General features: G+C 37.4%; 1 protein-coding gene across 8 annotated transcripts in view; it reads left to right on the forward strand.

Annotated features, from left to right (window-relative positions):
• The window catches only part of mark2b (MAP/microtubule affinity-regulating kinase 2b), a 48709-nt gene that overhangs the window by 8425 nt on the left and 18326 nt on the right, over nt 1–21958 (forward strand). For 7 of the 8 annotated variants that reach the window (XM_059528617.1, XM_059528565.1, XM_059528572.1 and 4 more), the window contains exons 2-13: nt 9406–9576; nt 10486–10539; nt 11362–11410; nt 13083–13148; nt 13370–13440; nt 14036–14092; nt 20123–20359; nt 20471–20590; nt 21098–21200; nt 21317–21429; nt 21518–21656; nt 21758–21897. In XM_059528617.1, the coding sequence (XP_059384600.1) occupies nt 9406–9576; nt 10486–10539; nt 11362–11410; nt 13083–13148; nt 13370–13440; nt 14036–14092; nt 20123–20359; nt 20471–20590; nt 21098–21200; nt 21317–21429; nt 21518–21656; nt 21758–21897 (1320 nt within the window). The remainder of the gene's footprint in view (nt 1–9405; nt 9577–10485; nt 10540–11361; nt 11411–13082; nt 13149–13369; nt 13441–14035; nt 14093–20122; nt 20360–20470; nt 20591–21097; nt 21201–21316; nt 21430–21517; nt 21657–21757; nt 21898–21958) is intronic. The other variant, XM_059528580.1, reaches the window with a different exon arrangement.

The raw sequence follows: 21958 nt of genomic DNA on the forward strand, positions 1-21958 counted from the left end.
ATTTTTTACGACGGCGAGCATGGAGTCACCATGTTGAGATCAAGTCCAGAGTTTAAAACGCTGTGTATGTGTGTGTGTAAACAGGCCTTTCCAGTTGCACTGGGTGTGAAGTTGACTGAAGGGAGTGCCGAGGCCTTCTCTCTGATTTCAGGCGCTTGACGTCATGTAGGAGTGTGTGAGAGAAAGGACATTCAATGCTGGTTTTTGTGAACTGATTTTTTTGTACCTCAGCACCTTTTTTAATCTTCATTAGTGCTTTCGTTTTGAATGGTGAATTCATGCGTGACTGTTTTATACCTTTATGATGTTAAATGTTTAAGGCACCTCACTATCCAGTTTTGTAATCAATCTTTTAAATTAATACGTTTACCGACTTAAATATCAAAACTATTCGTGCATTCTTATTAAATGACTTGTAGAATTATAATTACTATAATAATTACAAATGAATAATAAACAATTGTAACTTACTAAATATAGCTTAAAAGCATATAAGGAAAAGTAAAGTAATAAAAGGGAACAAAGACATTAGAAGCAATAATCTCATCTCCCTACAGCTTTCCCTTTGGTATCATGTTCTCTTTTCCCTCTCAGTTTTTCTCTGTGCATGTTTTTAAAGCTCAGCTCAGGTAAACAGTCACTAGAGGTGTATGTGTTTGATATCTACACTCCATGAGGGCAGAAGGGCGTTAACCACACCCTGCAGTGAACCGGAAAGAGCCGGCCACCCTGTGGAGCTTTACATCCCAGAGGAATTGTAGGGCCCTATGATTTCCACGATGCGGAAAACACGGACGGAATCCTGGAATCCACTAAAAAAAACAGAATTAACAGTTTAACATGGAACGTCGATGAAATATTTCTTCCATGTTTTAATTTGAATAGTAAATCTCTATTGTGTGCGAAAAAATAAAGTTTGCTTAATTTTCAATAAATAAAAGCTAAATTAAATTAATGTTTTATGCCTTAATTTGATTTCCAGAAAAATGTAAATACACAACACAGAATTTCTGAGGTGGAAAAAGAAATAATAAGGCTACTTTAAGAAATTTTTTTTAAATTGTAAAAATTTGGTGAGAAAAAAATAAAACATTTCATAGGGCCATAAATGTAATTTTTGTTCAAATTAAAACTGAAAAAATGAATTTGGAAGAAGAAAAAAATAATTTAGGAAAAAATCTAATGGATTTCATAGGGCCCTAGAATTTCTGCTCATTGAGGGAGAGTGTATGATTATCAGCATTATTTATTCACTGTTGACAGTTTCCTGACATAGGACGAGCTGAAGCGAGGGGAGAGGTGTGATGAAAAAAAGGGAGAGTGAGAGAGACACTCCATCTGCTCTCTGTTTGTGCCCTTGGGTGCCTCCAGACACTAGTTCTAAATAGAGGCAGTGTGAGATTTACAGCTCCATGCATTACCTGCCGTCTCTGTCCGCCATTCATCCATCCTTCAGTTCATCCATGCTTCTCTGCCTTTGTTTGTTTGTATCTGACTCGATTGATGTGAGAAACACCCGAATATGGTGATGTTAATGAAACATTTCTGCATCTGTCTTTCTATCCATCTTTCTGTTCATCCAACATTTTTCCTTCCTATTTGCCTATTTACTAATAATTCATTCTTTGCTCCCTTAATTTCCTTTTTCCTTCCAATCTTTTGTTTCCTTCCTTTCTTTCCTTTCCTTCTTTCTTTTTCATTCCACCCTCTTCTGGAACTGAAAAACAGGTCAAAGCAGTTTTATATTACGTAATTGTTGCCTTCTGCAAAGCATAGCTGAACATGCAGCATGACTATTGTAGCATGATTCACATATGAATAATTCTTATGAATCGGTTCATTTATTGAACCGCAAGTTAAAGTTAAAATTCTTCTAATGTTAAAATATTTTAATGGCAGACTTCCTCAATCTTTTAGTCCACTTAAACTCTCTTCACAATAGACTGTAAGCTCACTTTTTTTTTTTAGTTCAATGGCCACATCTCAAAAAGCCCATTTACTTCTGTCACCTCGTGTGTTTTCTTAAATCAAATGGCTATTCAATTTGTTGAAACTGTTTCATTTACACTTGGCCACATAATTGTGTCTCCAAAAATAGATTATAATTGTGAGCTTAAATTCCCACACCACATGCAGATTCAATGGAGATCACATCACAGACAGCAACAGATATGCACCGTGTTTTATTTATCATCAGTTGATGTCAAGATCAAAGACTGCAACAATGAAAGGGCATCATTAGCGATAGTGAAAGAATTTAGCGTTCAGCACTTTTAATGAAGATGACTGTTGGACAGGTGAAGGTGCGATGCCGAATGATGAGTTTCATTTGCATCAATACTTGCTAAAGAGAGATGCTTATCTCTGGTGGTCCATATATGTGGAGATTTGTGTTGCAGTGGTATAGCTATAACTTGCTCGCACGTCTTTATTTTTCATTCATTTACAAATATCCAGTTGCATCTGAAATGCATCTCAAACCACCTCTTGAAGTGGTTTGTGCGATCGGATTGCAGTCTGTCTTGAATGCATTTCAGAGGGCATTTACACCTCGTCCACCGTTTCATAATCTGATCGCTAATGATAGCTATCTAATGAAAGAAAACGCATGAAGAGGGCAAGGCTAAATCGGACCAAAGCCCAGTCAACAACCAACATACAAGTACCTGCCCATATTGTTTTCCCGATTATCAGTTGCATTGATTTTACACAAGTTTACAGAAAAAGAAGATTTATCGCGACTTTGTTTCATTATGACATTAAAGGGTTAGTTCGCCCAATTTGCAAAATTATGTCATTAATAACTTACCCTCATGTTGTTCCAAACCCGTAAGACCTCCGTTTATTTTTGGAACACAGTTTAAGATATTTTAGATTTAGTCCGAGAGCTTTCTGTCCCTCCATTGAAGCTGTGTGCAGTGTTGGGAAAGTTCACTTTCTACATGAACTAGTTCAAAGTTCAATTCACAAATTTTAAAATGAACTAGTTCAGTTCATAGTTCAAACTACAAGACTACAAAGTTCACAGTTCCAAAAATGAACTAGTTCATAGTTTTTTTTTTCCATACGTTGCTGCGAGCTATTATTTTTCAAAATTATTGCCACAGCCCATATTGAATCACAGACAGCAATTATTTTATCAGTTTTAACAATGAAGCTATGCGTCAGATTTCATCTTCATATCCAATTTTGAATCCTTATCCAACCAGGGTTTACATTAGCATTGAGGGGACAGCATTTCCCCATTGTTGCTTTAATGCTTTGTGTCCCATTCTCACCGACCTTGTCATAAACATCATAAAATTATTTTAAATGATCATACGCCTTCTTGCTACATGCTGCTGTCGTTTGCTGTTTTTTTTTGAGGACGCGTCACGCATGCGGCGGACGGTGGTGCGACACTGGTGGCTGGTGTTGCCAGATTGGGTGTTTTTCCGCTACATATTAAGACCCGTTTACAGTGTGTTTTAGCCGGGTTTTCGCCTGGAAGGCTCTATAGAAATCTGGCACCCTATTGAACGAAGTTTACCTGAGAGAGCGTGCCGTTCACAGACACCAGAATGAACGAGTTCACAGTAACGTTCATCAGGCATTAATACAGCACATTCAGTTCACGTTCACCCAAAATATGAATGAGTTCATGAACTATCGTTCAATGAACGCGTTCAGGCACAACACTGGCTGTGTGAACGGTATACTGTCCATGTCCAGAAAGGTAAGAAAAACATCATCAAAGTAATCCATGTGACATCAGAGGGTCAGTTAGAATTTTTTGAAGCATCGAAAATACATTTTGGTCCAAAAATAGCAAAAACTACGACTTTATTCAGCATGGTCTTCTCTTCTGTGTCTGTTGTAAGACAGTTCAAAACAAAGCAGTTTGTTATATCCGGTTCATGAACGAATCATTCGATGTAACCGGATCTTTTTGAATCAGTTCACCAAATCGAACTGAATCGTTTTAAACTGTTCGCATCTCCAATACGCATTAATCCGCAAATGACTTAAGCTGTTAACTTTTTTAATGTGGCTGACACTTCCTCTGAGTTAAAACAAACCAATATCCCGGAGTAATTCATTTACTCAAACAGTACACTGACTGAACTGCTGTGAAGAGAGAACTGATGAACACCGAGCCGAGCCAGATAATGACTCGTTCATGAGTCAAGAACCGTTTCTGTCAGACGTGTCCAATTTGAGAACCGAGGAGCTGATGATACTGCGCATGTGTGATTCAGCGTGAAGCAAACCGACACTAAGAGAGTCTGAACCGAACTGATTCTTTTGGTGATTGATTCTTAACTGATTCTGTGCTAATGTTATGAGCCCAGGTAAACCGAAGGCTTGCAGTCATCACCAATGATGCCATTATGTCGAGTGCAAAAGATCCGGTGAACCGTTTTCTTCAACCGGTTTATTGAATCGAACTGTCAGAACTACTGATGCAACCGGTTCTTGACTCGTGAACGAGTCATTATCTGGCTCGGCTTGGTGTTCATCTCTCTCTTCACAGTAGTTCAGTCAGTGTACTGTTTGAGTAAATGAATTACTCCGGGATATTGGTTTGTTTGAACTCAGAGGGAGTGTCAGCCACATTAAAAAAGTTAACAGCTTAAGTCATTTGTGGATTAATGCTTATTGGAGACGCAAACCATTTCAAACGATTCAGTTCGATTTGGTGAACTGGTTCAAAAAGATCCGGTTACAGCGAATGATTCGTTCGCGAACCGGATATAACAAACTGCTTTGTTTTGAACTCTCTCACAACAGACACGGAAGAGAAGACAATGCTGAATAAAGTCGTAGTTTTTGCTATTTTTGGACCAAAATGTATTTTCGATGCTTCAAAAAATTCTTACTGACCCTCTGATGTCACATGGACTACTTTGATTATGTTTTTCTTACCTTTCTGGACATGGACGGTATACTGTACACACAGTTTCAATGGAGGGACTGAGAGCTCTCGGACTAAATCTAAAATTTCTTAAACTGTGTTCCGAAGATAAATGGAGGTCTCACTGGTTTGGAACGACATGAGGGTGAGTTATTAATGACATAATTTTCATTTTTGGGTGAACTATCCCTTTAACTGTTTGGATCCATCTAGCGAATCACTGAATCAGTCTGAATAGTTGCTCAGTTTGACTTGTCTGGATGTTTATATTGCAACGAATAGTTAGACCTTCAGAAAAGACTTTTCATTGTAATAACTGGCATTTTAATGAACAAAACGACTAAAAATAGAATGGTTTTGTTTAGTATGTAGTTAAAACCAATTATGGGAGTGAGGTTCACAAAAACTGAATTTTGTAGAAAACACTGGGGTTTAAGAGAGGGAGAGATGGTGTATCTGTAGGTGGTGAAGTATTTATAGTTCTTCATCGTGACGGTCGCTTTCTGGGTGTGTATGACCGCATCTGTGTGTGTTAAAAAGAGTTTCTCTTTTTCTAGACAGAGATGGGCTTCACTCTCTGTACTTGGAATATCATTACGCCAATTTCCTTTTCACCACAGCAAGTGAGAAAGAGAGGATGAAGAAAAGTAAGAAGGGGGAAAAGGAAAGAGAGAGATACAAGAAATGGAGCTGTCCTTTAGAAAGGTAAAGAAAAGAGAAGATAGCATGAGGACGAACAACAGATCTCCATGGCAACGCTGCAATCACGACCCAGCGACTGACTGCTTCTTTAAAGACATGCTAGATTGCGTGCAAGAGTGTGTGTGTTTGAAACAGAACAATAGGGCATGCTTTGCAGCTACTACAGCATTTGTGTTTATAGGGTTCCTGGTGCCTGTGGTTCACTCATCCATCTTACCTTTAAAGAGACCATTGAGAAAAGTTTGAAAGATCATTGATGAAACTCATCACCAGGTCAATAAACATTAGATCTGGTCTCAGAATTCTGTGCCGTGAAGCACTTAGAGCAGCTTTTGGGTTTGATCAGCTTCCTACTGAGCTGAACCAGTGTCAGCTAAACTCAGGATCTCAGAGCTGCCGGAGAAGTTGGTATTTAAGGTTTAATGCTGAAGTGAGCAGGACTCCCAGTAAACCTAAAAAAGATTCCGGCACAGACAGCATGTTGTCAGAGAGAACATTATCCTATCCTCACTGCTGTCTGTGGAGGGTGTAATTACAAGGAGAGATAGATGATAATATGGAGTGAAGGAAAAGACCCAGAAAAAGACCCAAAAAAAGGGAATTTTATTTAACCCAGACTGACCTTCGTCCTAGATGACTCTTTAATAGTAAGGTAGATGCCAAAGGATATAGTTCTAGATACAAAAAAGAGCCCTTTTGAGACTCTGGTTCTGTTTAAAATCCTCATGGGCTCTCTGCAGTCTACGTAAGCAGTTACTTTCGAAAGTGATGCTTGATTCTGACAGCATTTGAAAGCGACATGAAGTTGTTTGTTTTCATATCGTAGATAAAAGAATCAATGGATATAAGAATTCTGTCATTTTTTACTCACCTTCATGTTGTTCTAAACCTGTATGACTGATTTTGTTTTGTATAGACGGCAAAAGAGGATATTCAAATAACATTGGACTGCCATTTTATGGCCAAAAATCACTGAAGCATTTGGTATTCCACAGAAAAAATTATGTCATAAACGTTTGTACTGATAAGTAAGTGATGAGAGAATTTGACTTTTTGAGTGGACTGTCCCTTTAAGGAAGCATTGTAGCTGAAATGGATCCTGGAAGTGACTGATTTGACACGCTATATGTCCAGTCCAGCAACTCAATTAAGGGTCACTCATGCATGCAACACAAGTTGCTCATGTGACACTCACAAAAGACCTGACTAACAATCGCATTTGACTCCAGTAGAGATTGAGAATAGTATGTTGCTAAGGTAAAAGCACAAACAATTCATAGAACATGTAAATGCTAATTAAAAATGATTTGTTTTTAAATAGATTTAACCATTTCTTTTCACTACTGCTATTGTAAATGATACTTATACTCTTGTTTTTGTCAGTATTCTTGCATTGCGGTGGGGCAGGTCTCATGTGAAGTTCTGCTTGATAAAGAAGAAAGATTAGCTAGAAAGGAGAGTGCCATTGTAAAAGTGCATTGTGACATTGTAGCAGTGTGTTTCATTGCTGTTTATGAGTGATGTATTGATATAATCTCAGCACTCTCATGACTATGCACACACACAAGCTATACCAAGGTCTAAAATCTGAGTCCCCAGCCATACCTGCACATGTGCCCTCTAATACATTAAGTCCTTGCCCCTCTGTTCCTGTCAGCACACTGTCAATCTCTAGCTTTCCATGCCCTGACCTTCGCTACTGCTCTTGGATCAGTTTACCTATATACACACACATTCAGACAGACACAGATAGTGTGGGTTTGATGTATTGTTTTAGCCCAGCTTTTCTCATGCTTTTTTTCGTGAGTTGCCCCTCTTTCAAAACTGGCATCATGTGAAATGGGTAAAGAAATAAAGAGCGTCTTCATTTAAACACATACCTCTGAGTGTGCACCATTTAGTGGACTGACGTCAATCATTACATTAATAGCTTTGAACTTTGATCGGTTGGTCTTTGAAGACGGAGCTGTCATGAAGTACAGCGCCCGGATATGTGAACCGTGGTTTGCACGCACACACATCGCACCACAGGGCTCATGGAGTTGGCTAGGTCCCTCTTGATGATTGAACTTTCTCTTTAATGAGCTCTGCTTTAGCTTGAGAACAAAATGGAGAAATTTCTGTAAAGTTAGAGATTAAAATGATAAATGCTGTGTGATGCTACTTGTGTAAATGTTAACACGCTTATGTTTGTGACTGAATGAAAATGGGAAAACTTAGAGAAGCACATTGCATGTGTGTGTGTGTGTGTGTGTGTGTTTTCAGGTTTAGCAGATGGACCCGTCTGATTTAATCTAATCTAATCCACTGTAATCTAATCCAATCCAATCTAATCTAATCTGTATGTTCCTCCAGTCTAATGGGGTAATGTGGGAAATTGGGATTTAATCTTGATTTGGACGGGAGAGTTGAGATTATTTGGTGGGGTCAAGGGACTCTTATGAGATTATGATTTTTTCATTCACTAGAATGCTTTATGATTGCTGTAGTGATGCCTCTTCTTTTTTCTTGACTCATCATTTTGTTCCCTTGAAAAGCATTATTGAAGGGATGGTTCACCCAAAAATGAAAGTTCGGTCATCATTTACTCGCTGCCATGTCATTCTAAACCTGTTTGACTTTTCTTCTTCTATGGAGAAGTCTGGTTGCTTAGGCAATGCAAGTTCAAGGCTGGCTTATGCCATTTACTCAGGACTGCCACTTCTGTCCATTATTTCTAATGCGTCGTATGATCAATAGTAGTAATGATTAAAAAAGAAACTGTCTGTAAGTTTGGTGCTGGGGCAGAGAATAAAAGGACATTGAGAGTGCTGAAGGAAGTCATAAATTAACACGGTGCATGTGATGCATTACATAATATGCATATCTTCAGACCCAGAATTTGAATGCGTATGTGTTTCTCTGAATCTTTTTCCTGTTCAGTTGCGAGCTAACCAGCAACTACACTACCATTATTACATTTTCTTTAATCTTTCTTATGCTCTCCAAAGCTGCATTTATTTGATCAAAAATACAGTGAAAACAGTCATATTGTGAAATATATATATATAAAAACTATTTTAATATATTAAAATGTGATTTATTCTCATGAAAGATTTTCAGCAGCCATTACTACAGTCTTCATTGTCACATGAACCTTCAGAAATCATTCTAATATGCTGATTTGGTGCTCAATAAGCACAGCACTTCTTACTATTATCAATTTTGAAAATCAGAATCAGTTATGCTGCTTTATTGTTTTGTGGAAACTGAGACATTTTTTCAGGATGAACTGAAAGTTTATTTGAAATTGAAATTTTTTGAAGAATCATTAATGTCTTTACTTATGTCATTGCTGGTTAAAAATATTAATTTCCTTACTGACCCGAGCTTTTGAATGGTAGTAAACTGTACCCATACCTTCCATATTAACTACAAAAAGTCTTCTTACCAGCAGTCAAAAGTTGTCAGATGATTGTATTTAATACTCAACAAATGCTGCTTCAAATGCTTATTTTATACTTTCTGTGTTCTAGAGCACAATGACATGATATACACAAGTTTTCAACTGTGGTTCTGTTCATATCTCACATATCACTCAAACGCACTGATCTGGTTCTGACCAATCAATTATTTGGCATGCCGGAATGACTGAACAATTTTCTACAGCTGTGTGAATGTAGCTGTATTTTCCTCTTGAAAATCAGTCTGATAGATCTATCTGCATGTGTGAGTGTGTATGAAAGTGAGAGAGGGGCAGAATTTGAGAGTCATCTGAGTGTGGCCATCTGAAACATTTTTCTGATCCCCATATCCCATCTCTCTGTCAGACTCACTCTGATGCCAAAGGAGGAGGGCGTCCCAGTGTGTCACGTAGTCGGAATGTGGTGCCGACGGTGGATGAAAACCCCCACATAGGAAATTACAGACTGCTGAAGACCATCGGCAAGGGCAACTTTGCCAAGGTTAAACTGGCCCGACATGTCCTCACTTCTAAAGAGGTAATAAGATCTCCTGTGTTTTTCCTAATTTACAGTTACAGAGTAATGGCATATCATATAGTACACTTATTTAATTGTTTTTGACCGTTTATACACGATGCATCCTAAATTACATCATGTCTAACTGTGATACATGTCCAGGAGCTGTTGCATTAACTGCTAAGACTAGTATTACAAGTATTAAAAGTATTATTTTAAAGGCTACCCATAACTTTTAGTCAGTTGTATAAAAATGTAAATGTCTAATTTGAGAAATTACAATTTATCCTTCGACTAACTGCTAGTTAGTCAGACTAGTTCTTAAGACACAGTCTTAACATAATGACTGTGTTCATGCAACGGGCTTCAGATATGCTAAATCTAATTTCAAATCACCTCTGTTTGTGGTGTGGACTGGATGTGAAAAAATAATAGTGAATGTGAATTTCGCCTCAATTCAGACTTTGAAGAAGTAATCAAATACACAGAAGGTTATTTATCTGGATCTTCTCTTGAATTCATTTAACACGTTTCACCATTCCCAAGCAGGTTCTTCACTGATACTGTGATACGGTGAGAATGTGTGGGACGGTCATATAAACCTTAAAAAGATTTATGATTATTTAAGTAAGTAACAAAAATAAGAGAAGGCATTGTGAAAACTGTTCAAGCCAATTGTAATATGATATTCATATAACAAATAAAATGAGCTGAAATCTGAAAGTTGATCTGTTTTAATAAAAATCAACCCCTGGGACATGCTTCTGTTGCCTGAATTTGCAGAAACATGCAAATATAGATCAAGCACAGTTAGCATTCAGAGTCATCTTTCTATTCTACTTCTGGTATTCTGGTAAATCCTTTTGAAAAAAAATAACTTTATGATTTAGAGAGATGTTTAAAGATGTGTTTGTGTTTCTTTTGTCTCAGGTAGCAGTGAAAATCATAGACAAGACACAGCTCAACTCTTCTAGTCTTCAAAAAGTGAGTCTGCAGATCTCCTGTCTTTATCTGTATATCTGTCTGGAGAGAGGGCACAGAAGGGTAATTACAGGAAGAGAGGCTGAAGGATTTCCTCTGACATGGGAATGAACGGGTTCTGCTTTACCCCCACACACACATACATACGCTAGTCATGTACCATTAACTTTTTTGCTGTAACTACAGCAGAATCCTGGAGGATTTTAAAGAAATAAGGTTAATGCATTGTTCCTGCTGCTAGTGAAAATTTAACAATGTATGTGCTGTAAAATATAAATACAATTCCATTCACAAGTAGGATATTTTGGGATTAGAAACATTTGACTATATAAAAAAAAGATTTTTGGAATAAATAGATTTTTGAAAGGTATTTTTATTCAGAAAGGATGCTTTAAATTGATAAAAAATGACAGAAAAAAGACTAGATTTCTATTTGAAATTAATGCTTTTCTTCAAGCGTTGCTCATCAGAGAATCCACACTTAATTGAGCATAAAAACCATTTTCAACTTCTAATAATAATAAGGCAAAATATTTCTTGAATACTACAATGAACACCTTGGAATGATTTCTTAAGGATCATGTAACAGAAGTGTTAAACATATTAACAAAATAGACAATATTACAGTTTTTGACTTATTGATTAAACAGTATTTTTAGTATCATAGTTTTTTTTTTTTCAATACTATGGAAGTCAGGGGGGCCATTTTTTGTAAACTATCCATTCAGTTGAATGTATCTGGCATTATCACAAAGATCAGGTTAATAGCACCTTGTCAATGCTTACAATCTTCTCAAACCTTCTCTCATTATTGTGTTTTCGCAGCTCTACCGAGAAGTGAGAATCATGAAGCTGCTGAATCACCCAAACATTGGTGAGTGATTTAGAAAGAACCCATCTAACTGGCCACACCACAGTTAATAGAATTAATTTAATATTTCAAATCAGCGTCTGACATGAATCATCAGAATTGTCTGCTGAGATCATTGAAATCGGCATTCCTGAGGCTTTGATGTCATAGATGTTGAGGAAATGGACTGTTTGATATGTGCTGATAAGTCAGATACTGCTGATGTATTGAACTGTGTGTGTGTGTGTGTGTGTGTGCGCCTGTGCTGTGACGGTGGTCTTGACGGAAATGCCAGCTCATTAGCGCTCAACTTCTGCTCATAAATATCAAAGAACAGAGCAGAAATCTGAAAGAAAAGACCTGCCCTCTTTGAGGATGCAGCGCTGTGGACTCAGTCCTGATTCAGATTCTTTGCTCTCTCTCTGTTCAATGGCCGAGTGTGTCTGTGCTGGTATCACATCACAGAGTCACAACTGATTGATCTGAAACGCTCCTTGATCTTTTCCATGACGACACACACAAAGTAGGGATTATGTATTTTATTCATTGCATTAATGTCAAACAGTAGTGGCCTGTTTTCGTTGAATAGACTGTGATGAATAGCGTAGCGCTGAGCTTTAAAACCGATTCCTAAAGCCTGTTTATTTTATAATTCTACTTTATTAATGCATCTCTCTTTATTAGATGCTGTTTGTTTGGATTTGGAGCATTTCCATTTTTTCCTTTAGGGTTTGTTCGTTTTTATTGTTGCTTATGAGATATTTTTCATGAGAAAAGATTCTTGCTGCTCCGCTCAGGAGACTAATTCTAATGCAGTTTGTAAGCGTAAACTTTAGCGCTAAACTTTGTTTATAATCTTGTCAGCTGCTCGATGGGTTTTGTAGCTTTTTTATATAGAAATAGATGTATTTATCACCACTGCTTTTCTTGATACTTCAAACTCATATGGTGTTATCCCACGAAGTATGAATGCTGTGCTGTAGAGGTGTAGATGTGCTACATCAGTGATATGATTTTTTTTCTCAAGCTCAGTTGTTAGTACTGTTAACCTCAATAGAAAACCTTCGCAGTAAACTATTTCAACAATCGAGTCGAATGGCAAATTTTCACAATTCTCTGAAAATGTACCACATTGAATTGTTCAGAATACAAACAATTAAAAAGATTCACACCGTTTCTGAATCTGAACTGACAGTTGATTTATTTGTATACATCGAAAGATAAAATGCAACTCAGTCATAGCCACCTATTGCTAATAGAGTCCTCCATTGATGGCGTGTTTTTTTAGGAACAACACCATGTTAGAATAGTTTGCAAAAGCAGTTATAAACACAGTGAGGCTATAAAAGTGAATAAGTGTATGTGTATGTATGTCATAAGTAGAACATGAAAATGTCTGCCTTGTGTTAACCACAGACCTTATTTCAGCCAATTAACCAAAAACCTATTTAAAAATTGACTTCAGGACAATGGAACCAGAAGTAAAATGTTAACCTGTTTCAGGTTTTGACCTACAAAAATGTCATCGCTGTTGAACTCTATTGATTTTGGGCCAGTAAGATAAAGATGTGAATGATTTCATAGAGATGTGTCTTTTCTTGTTAATTCTTGTTTGGTATGTGCCTAAATTTCAATTTCGGGGTGAATAGTCTCTTACATGTTTTGATTTGTGATCATCTCTCTTTTTCTCCACCAGTGAAGTTATTTGAGGTGATCGAGACAGAGAAGACGCTGTATTTAGTCATGGAATATGCCAGTGGAGGTGAGTGGGCTGAAAGACTAGAACTGCCAGCTGTCAATCATGTCAAGACCTAAAAATCAGGACACTGCATTTTAAATAATGTCATGAATTCTCCCATCTCCCTTTCTCCTTTGCCTGGTCTGTCTGTTCTTCTCCTCTACTTGTACCACTTCTTCTTTACCTCTTGCCTTTCTCTGTCATTTTTCTACTCTATTGCAACGTTCCCCTCTTCCATTTCCAAGGCGAAGTTTTTGATTACCTTGTTGCTCACGGGAGGATGAAAGAAAAGGAAGCGCGTGCCAAATTTAGACAGGTCAGTGCGAGTGCGTGTGAGTGAGTCATGCTTCAATGTCAAAGCTCACATGTACGTACAGTGGGGTCTGAGTGAAAATGCTTCCATTTTTCTATTCTAACTTTTAATTACTGATCATATCATAAGTTTGAGTGCAGTAGTTGAATTGGAAAATTAACATTAATTAACATAAAAGCTGACAATCGTGTTCTCCAGGATGATGTGAGAATGATCCAAACAGAATTGTGTGTTTTAATGGAAGCAAGAACATCTGACATCTGTACAGAATTTATAATATTTTACAATAAAACTGTTTTTATTGTATATATGATCGAATAAATGGAGCCTTAGCATATACTGTTTGAAACAATCAATAGTGGTTTGTAACAGGTGGTGCCAAGTGGTATTTCTTTTGCTAGTATGAGCGTTTGTTTGTGTGTGTGTGTGCGCGTGCGTGTGTGTGTGTGTGTGTGCGCTCATTAACTCTGCTGTGTGTACGATGGCTTAATTACTGATAAAAAAGCTCAATTAAAGAGCGACAACTCCCATGAGCAGCCAAAGTGACTTCACCTACTCTCCTGATTACTCACCACACCTTCTCTCTGTATCTCTCTAGATTGTCTCAGCTGTGCAGTATTGCCATCAGAAGTGTATTGTACACCGAGATCTTAAGGTGAGAATGTGTTATTGTGTGTGTGAATTAGGGCCCTTAGGGTCTGTTACGTATAAACATGCTCTGAGCAGCAAGATCTGCATTCAGCTGTACCTTCATCTTTCACATGGTCTTTAGTAGTTCTTCTGTGTCTGTCACCAAAGTCCATTACAGAAGTCCAGGTGAAGGAATGAGTCCTAACACACACACACACACGCTATCATGAGTGTACTCTGAACTTTGGAACTGCTGAGCCCAGATCTTCTCCTTGTTAAGATGAAAAGAAGGGTCTCTTTGGATGTACATTCCCATGATGATACTCTATCCATGTAACTGAAGTTGCTTATTGGTCCAAACCATCATCATAGTGACTCTTGAACCTTAAAGTTAGTCACTGTGTAATAACTTAATGTAATTCTCTTGCAACCGGTGTCTGAACCACTTTCTTTTTCTCTTTCTCTATCAGCTTGTCTCTTTTTTTGCACACACACAAACACACGCACAGAGGTGTACACTAAATAATGTCACTGCTGTGCTGGAGATGTATCGATTACAATAGAGGGCAGTGTTTGCCATATTGATTTAATAGGACAACCACAAAAAATTTACACAAAATAGCATTGCCCCAGATTTGCAAATGTACTGTAATAGTGATGCATCTCTATTTCTCTGTGTGTGTGTTTGTGTAGTAACCATTAAGCCACACCTCTGTTGTGGCTACAGAGGTTTCTGGCAGTTCAGGTTGGATTGCAGGATCTATATTGCATTTCTTTCAAGTTGCAGACATGTTGATTGTATTGTATTCAGAGCTGGTTGCCCCAGCAAAGGAAATTAAAATGATTGCAATAGTATTGCCCTCACTAGTTGCAAGCAAAAAACATACATAATTCAAAAGTTTGGGGTCAGTTATGTGATGAATAGGATTTTGCCCCCTTCCTGTTTTTTGCATTTTGTCACACTTAAAAGAATTCAGATTATCAAAAAGATTTTAATATTACATTAAGATAACCCGAGTAAATACAAAATGCAGTTTTGAAATAATGATTTTCTGGTTGTAAATAAATACTGGTTGCAACAACTGCAATCGAGCATTTGTGATAACTGGCAATGAGTCTTTCACATCGCTGTGGATAAATTTTGAGCATGAATGGACTGTTTAAGGTCATGCCACAGCATCTCAATCGGATTAAGTCCGGACTTTGATTTGCCCACTCCAAAACCTTAATTTGGTTTTTTCTTGAGCCATTCAGAGGTGAACTTGCTGGTGTGTTGGGGATTATTGACCTGCTGCATAACCCAAGTGCACTTGAGCTTGAGGTCACAGACTGATGGCTGGACAATCTCCTTCAGGATTTTCTGATCAATTATGGCAAGTCATCTAGTTCCTGAAGCTGCAAAGCTATGGAGCTAATATTATGACAAAAATGATTTGAATTTGAATTGTGTAAATTTGAATTATTTGCAAGTGTAATCTAACAAAATTGAATTTTAGGTGGTATTTTAAATAGTTCTGAATTTGATTTTTTTTAAACGAATATTGAACATTTGAAATTTAACAAATCGAAATGTTTTTATGGCTGAGTTTTATAGACATGTATTTTCAAACATCTATTTTTTTTTTGCTCTGAATTCTTATACTGCAAATATTCAGTTTAAAAAAAATTCAGATTCAAGTTTTCAAGATGAAGAAATTCGGAACTTCAAATTCAGTTTTCTAAAATTCAACGTCAAAAATTCAAACTCAAAAATTCAGATCTTACAGAAAGTAGGTCACAGGTCATGCACAGGGAAGAGTAGATGATCTCAGAAAAGTCGAACAGAGCATTTTGGCCAATTAGGGACTGCGGAAGTTTTCCAGCACGAACGTGGTGGTGGTTCAAGAGGTTGCCACTCTCTGACTCGGATCATGAATCGTCCGGTGTTGTGTTATATTCGGTTCCGTGAAAAACTGTTCTCGTGGGTGGAGTTAACATGAATATTCATTAGTACCCTTATTGTGGGCGTGTCCTTGAAACAACGTGCAAATGAATGTAACTGAAAATATCAGTGCACACTCGTCAAATCTCTTTGTTTTAATGGATTATTTTGAACAGGTAACGAAGTGTCAATGTTAAGCGTTAATTAGCATTAACTGCAACAGTGCCAAAACAATGGATAGTTTGTGTAATATGATAAATTGTCTTTCATGTTTTGCTTGATTGATTACAGGCACACAGAAAAACAATCAATAAGCTAATTTAACCTATCTTACCTAATATAGTTTTTGCTGTTTGGTGTATTTCGCTTTTTATATATTTCATTTGAGGGGCTTTATTTTTAATAGTTTGCTTTGATTAGACTACCTAGTTGTCAGTGGAGAGAGACTAGTACAATTTGTATACAAAACCTGAAACAAACCACTACAAAATTGATCTGTGTCTTAATAAAATCGGTGTGAGCATCCTGTGTCATGCTTTCTTTAATCTTTTTTTTAATAACCAGTTTTTACCAGCCTTCACAGCCCCATCAGTGTATTTATTATTATAAATGCACATTTACTTCCGTCACGGAGTAAATGTTTTAAGATTTCAAAATATCTTCTACAGAGTGAGTCATGCAACATTGAAACAACATGTGAGTTAATTTTTATATTTAAATGAACAGTCTTTTTAAAATGGACAGATTTTTCTTTATTGCATTGAGTTAACAGTCAAATACAGAGCTTAACGGTTTAGACAATCTGAGAAAGAACTACTAATAATAAATATAATAATAATGAATATCATAAGCATACATTGTATCTGTATGCCTAAGCATACACTGTGTCTGTTCTTTGACCATAGGCACTGAAAAACAACCTCATCATGTCATGTTTAAGAATAGTGAATAGTGATCCATTGTGTAAATAATGTTTAACATTTGAACATCTTATTCAAAATAGTTTTTCAGATTTTACAACTATTACATACAATGAAACCCAAATGTTTCTTTGTCAGCGAAACTCTGTTCTCCTGTCGCTTACCGAAATTATTATCCTCTGAGATTCATTAAAGTTAATATTTCAATAATTTAACAACACTCTTTAATGTTGACAGATCTATGATGTGTATTAATAGTAACATGGCATGCAGGTTAACAAATAACATGTTATCTTTAAGTATGTTTATGGTTTAAGATTATACAAAAAAAACAATATTGTAGATCACATAAATATTACATTCATTAAATGTTACTATGACAAGTACAGAAGTAATTGCTTTATGAATTTAACTCAAATAGGTAAGACAAGGAAAGTTGTGTTAAAGTATGCATGGAATGAAGCAATGCAAAATTAGGTCAGTGTCTGAGATATTTATTGTCTCTCGATGAGAACACCCTCTATGTATGTCCAGTTCATACAGTGATCAGCTACTGTACCAGTGACTTCAGCTCTCTCATCCAGTCTGAAACAGACAGTGACTTTACAGGATGATCAATATATGTGGAAACATCACAAAAGCAAATCAAAGCCATATTATAACATTGGTGATGATGAGACACATGATTTCTTATCCAAATGTAAAAATAATATACTTGGAGTAGCTGCTGACCTATGTCCAAGAAGACTGCATCAGAACACTACTTTAAGGTTTATGCACCAATTACAAATTAGACTGATTACAATATTAACATTTTCACTGCAAGAAAATTGTTTTCAGTAGCTTATGTATGTGACTTATTTAGGTAACAGAAACACTGGCTTAATACAAACTAAACTTTTTATAAATGACACAGGATAGCTAGCCTACAGCTATATTCATTAGGCGGCATATATATTTGTTTCAAGCATTGTTGTGAACACACTGCAGTAATAGTCACCAGTAGCCTAACTTAGCTAATCATACTATTCAAACAGCAATTAATGCCCCACAAATGAAATGTATAAAAAGCTAAACAGATAAAAAAATATGATTAAGAGACTATATATGCCAAGGTTAGCATAGGTTATTCGCTTATTGTTTTTCTGTGTGCCTGCAATCAATCAAGCAAATCAGCTTACAGACGATTAATATTACACAAACTGCATTGTTTTGACATTGTTACAATGCTTCAGTGCTTAACATAGACACTTCGTTACCTTTTCAAAATAATCCAAGTAGCGATTTGAGGAGCGTGCACTGATTAGGGAACTCATGAATATTCAAGTAAACTCCACCCACGGGAACAGTTTTTCAAGAGAACCGAATATTACACAACACCGGACGCGAACGGTGCGACACGACCTGTGAAATCCCCAACAGCACACGGATTCCCAATCCTATTTCTGACCTAGTCCCAGCTCTTTGCAACAGTCGCTTCAAGTACTGTGTTGCGTCGCTCGCGTCCTGTCTGTGTAACTTAGGCCTAGTAGACACGGTGGCGTTCAAATCAATTTTACACAAAATATACTTTAAAACAAACACCAGAGATCGCTTAGACAAATGTCTCACGTGCTGAGAACGCTAACCTAACATATAAACACAAAATCATTCATGTTTAAGAATCACTTACCTCCAGGCGATTCATGATCAGAGTCAGAGAGTGGCAACCTCTTGAACCACCACCACGTTCGCGCTGGAAAACTTCCGCAGTCCCCAATTGGGCAAAATGCTATGTTCGACTTTTCTGAGATAATCTACTCTTCCCTGTGGATGACCTGTGACCTACTTTCTGTAAGATCTGAATTTTTGAGTTTGAATTTTTGACATTGAATTTTAGAAAACTGAATTTGAAGTTCCGAATTTCTTCATCTTGAAAACTTGAATCTGAATTTTTTTAAACTGAATATTTGCAGTATAAGAATTCAGAACAAAAAAAATAGCTGTTTGAAAATGCATGTCTATAAAATTCAGCCATAAAACATTTCAATTTAATAAATTTCAAATGTTCAGTATTCATAAAAAAAAAATCAAATTTAGAACTATTTAAACTACCACCTAAAATTCAATTTTGTTAGATTACACTTGCAAATAATTCAAATTTACACAATTCAATTTCAAATCATTTTGTCATAATATTAGCTCCATACAAAGCAGCCCCAGACCACCACACTACCACCACCATGTTTGACTGTTGGTATGATGTTCTTTTTATGAAATGTTGCTGTGTTAGTTTTATGCCAGACTTAACGGGACACACACCTTCCAAAAAGTTCAACCTTTATCGCATCTGTCTACAGAATATTTGCCCAAAAGTTTTGGGGATAATTAAGATATTTTTTTTGCAAATGTGAGACGAGCCTTTGTGTTTTTTCTGGTCAGCAGTGGCTTTTGACTAGGAACTCTCCCATGGATGCTGTTTTTGCCCAGTCTCTTTCTTATTGTTGAATCATGAACACTGACCTTAAATAAATAAAGTGAAGCCTGCAGTTCTTTAGATGTTGTTCTGGGTTCTTTTATGACCTCCTGGATGAGCTGTCGCTGCGCTCTTGGAGTAATGTTGGTAGGCCGGCCACTCCTGGGAAGATTCAACACTGTTCCAAGTTTTCTCAATTTGTACATAATGGCTCTGACCGTGGTTCGCTGGAGTCCCAAAGCCTAAGAAATGGCTTTATAACCCTTTCCATACATGTCATCTATTTTGGTTCTCATTTGAAATTCTCAAATTCATTCTTGCTAAGGCAATATAATATCACTTTTGTTAGATTTTCGTGCTGCTCAAGCCTCATCCATTTCTTTGTCGCTGTGTGTTTGCATGTTGTAAAAGTTTGGCTCTGTTGGCAGAGTAATATTTAACTCTGCAAACCGAGCCCAGTTAGCACCCTGCATCTGTTGCTAGGCAACATGACCTCTCTTTGCGGCTAAAGTTAGTGTGTAGATGTTGGGTGGCAGCACAGAGGACAAGTCTCAACACATTCACAAACACACACAATAGCATGAGAGAACTCATTAGGAAAAGTTGGGCAAACACCCTGAAGGAAGAGAAACAGGCATTTTCGATAGACAATTGAGCATTGAGGTCAAAAAGGGAGATGTGTGTGTTAACTTAACTTAACACTTCTTGTTCACTGTATCAAACTTCTTACCATTATGCCATCCTCTTTTTCTCCCTCAGGCTGAGAATCTTCTACTGGATGCTGACATGAACATAAAGATCGCTGACTTTGGTTTCAGTAATGAGTTTACGGTGGGCAATAAACTGGACACGTTTTGCGGAAGCCCACCATATGCCGCCCCTGAACTCTTTCAGGGCAAAAAGTATGACGGTCCAGAGGTGGATGTGTGGAGTCTCGGGGTCATACTTTACACGCTGGTCAGTGGATCGCTGCCTTTTGATGGACAGAACCTGAAGGTGGGAGACACTGAATATCTGTCTTAATGTTCGTGTTTGTCTCGGTCCTTTTATTTATCTTGCTCATTTGTACTGTATCATCCTCATTGTTTTTCTCTTCGTCTTATGCAGGAGTTGCGAGAGCGTGTTTTAAGAGGAAAATATAGGGTTCCCTTCTACATGTCCACAGACTGTGAGAACCTGCTGAAGAAGTTTCTCATCCTCAATCCTACCAAGAGGGGAAGTTTGGAGGTGCGCTTGATTTAGACATATGATATCTGACTGTAAACTAAAATACAAAGGCCTTAGTTTTTTGACTCAACTAAAGCATAAAAATACAATATGTTTGCCGATATTTAAGAAACATGCTAAGTTAACATACTTGATTATCTGAAAAACAATGCTATACAGTCACTGATTCTCCTTTTGAAAATGTTAATTCTGGGCCGGAATGTTGGTCTGTGTTTTGGTTTGTGAAACCCGCCCATTGCCAGTTTACCCAATTGTATTTCGGCACCACAGGTTGCCAGTTGGCGGAAAACACAGTGTATTTAATTAAATTTATGGTCAAGTGCACTCATTTGTGTTGGTGTCATCAATCTGGCAAACCTTTGTGTGCGTCAAGTCTGAGGAGAAGGGCGAGTGATTAAAAACCCTCTCCAATATTTATGATTTATGGTCTGGTTGCCTAAAAACACTTAGGGATATGGTTATGTCATCCCTCACCATTCTCTATCTTTGTGTCTGCCGTTGACTCAGCAGCAGATCATGAAGGATCGCTGGATGAATGTAGGTCATGAAGATGAAGAGCTGAAGCCTTACATTCAGCCCCAACCTGACTACAAAGACCCCAGGAGAACAGGTATGTGTGTGATTCTCACACATTTGAAATAGTTTAGATGTTAAGAAATTGTTCCAAGATTTGGAAGTGTTACACAAAGGTATTGCATTGACATTGTGTGTATGTTGCCCATTTAGACATGATGCTTCAGCTGGGTTTTAGTCAAGAGGAAATAGAGGAATCGCTCATCAAACAAAAATACAATGAAGTCATGGCAACCTACCTGCTGCTTGACTATAGGAATTCAGAGGTACACACATGCATAAACACACGCATACTTTAATGCCCACAGAGGCAGCTAAATGATGAACTTTTTGTTTGAAATTTCTGACTCGCAGCTTGACGAGGGTGTCAACTTGTTGCTAAAGCCACGCCCAGGAAGTGATCTCACTAACAGCAATGGTCCTTCTCCACCTCATATGGTACAGCGCAGTGTGTCATCCACTCAGAAACCTGTCAGAAGACCAACAGATCAGGGTGAGCGGATTGGGAGAATTTGTGAATGAAGAACATTTATGAACACACATTCACACGTACTTTGTTTGCCCTTCATACTCTGTCTTTTCTTTGTCCCTCAGGCTCATACTCGAAACGGCCTCAGGGAGAAAACAAGCATAGAGTGGAGGATTCTGGGAGGAAAGGTTCAGGTAGCTCCACCAAAGTTCCACCCAGTCCAGTTATCTCCAGCGAACGCAAAAAGAGTTCCACGCCCTCTACTGTAAGTGTGTTTCTGTTTGGTGATATATGGTTCTTAGAGATTTATAAAAAAAATAAATAAA

Source organism: Carassius carassius, chromosome 3, assembly GCF_963082965.1.
Source record: "Carassius carassius chromosome 3, fCarCar2.1, whole genome shotgun sequence".
Taxonomy (NCBI): Eukaryota; Metazoa; Chordata; class Actinopteri; order Cypriniformes; family Cyprinidae; genus Carassius; species Carassius carassius.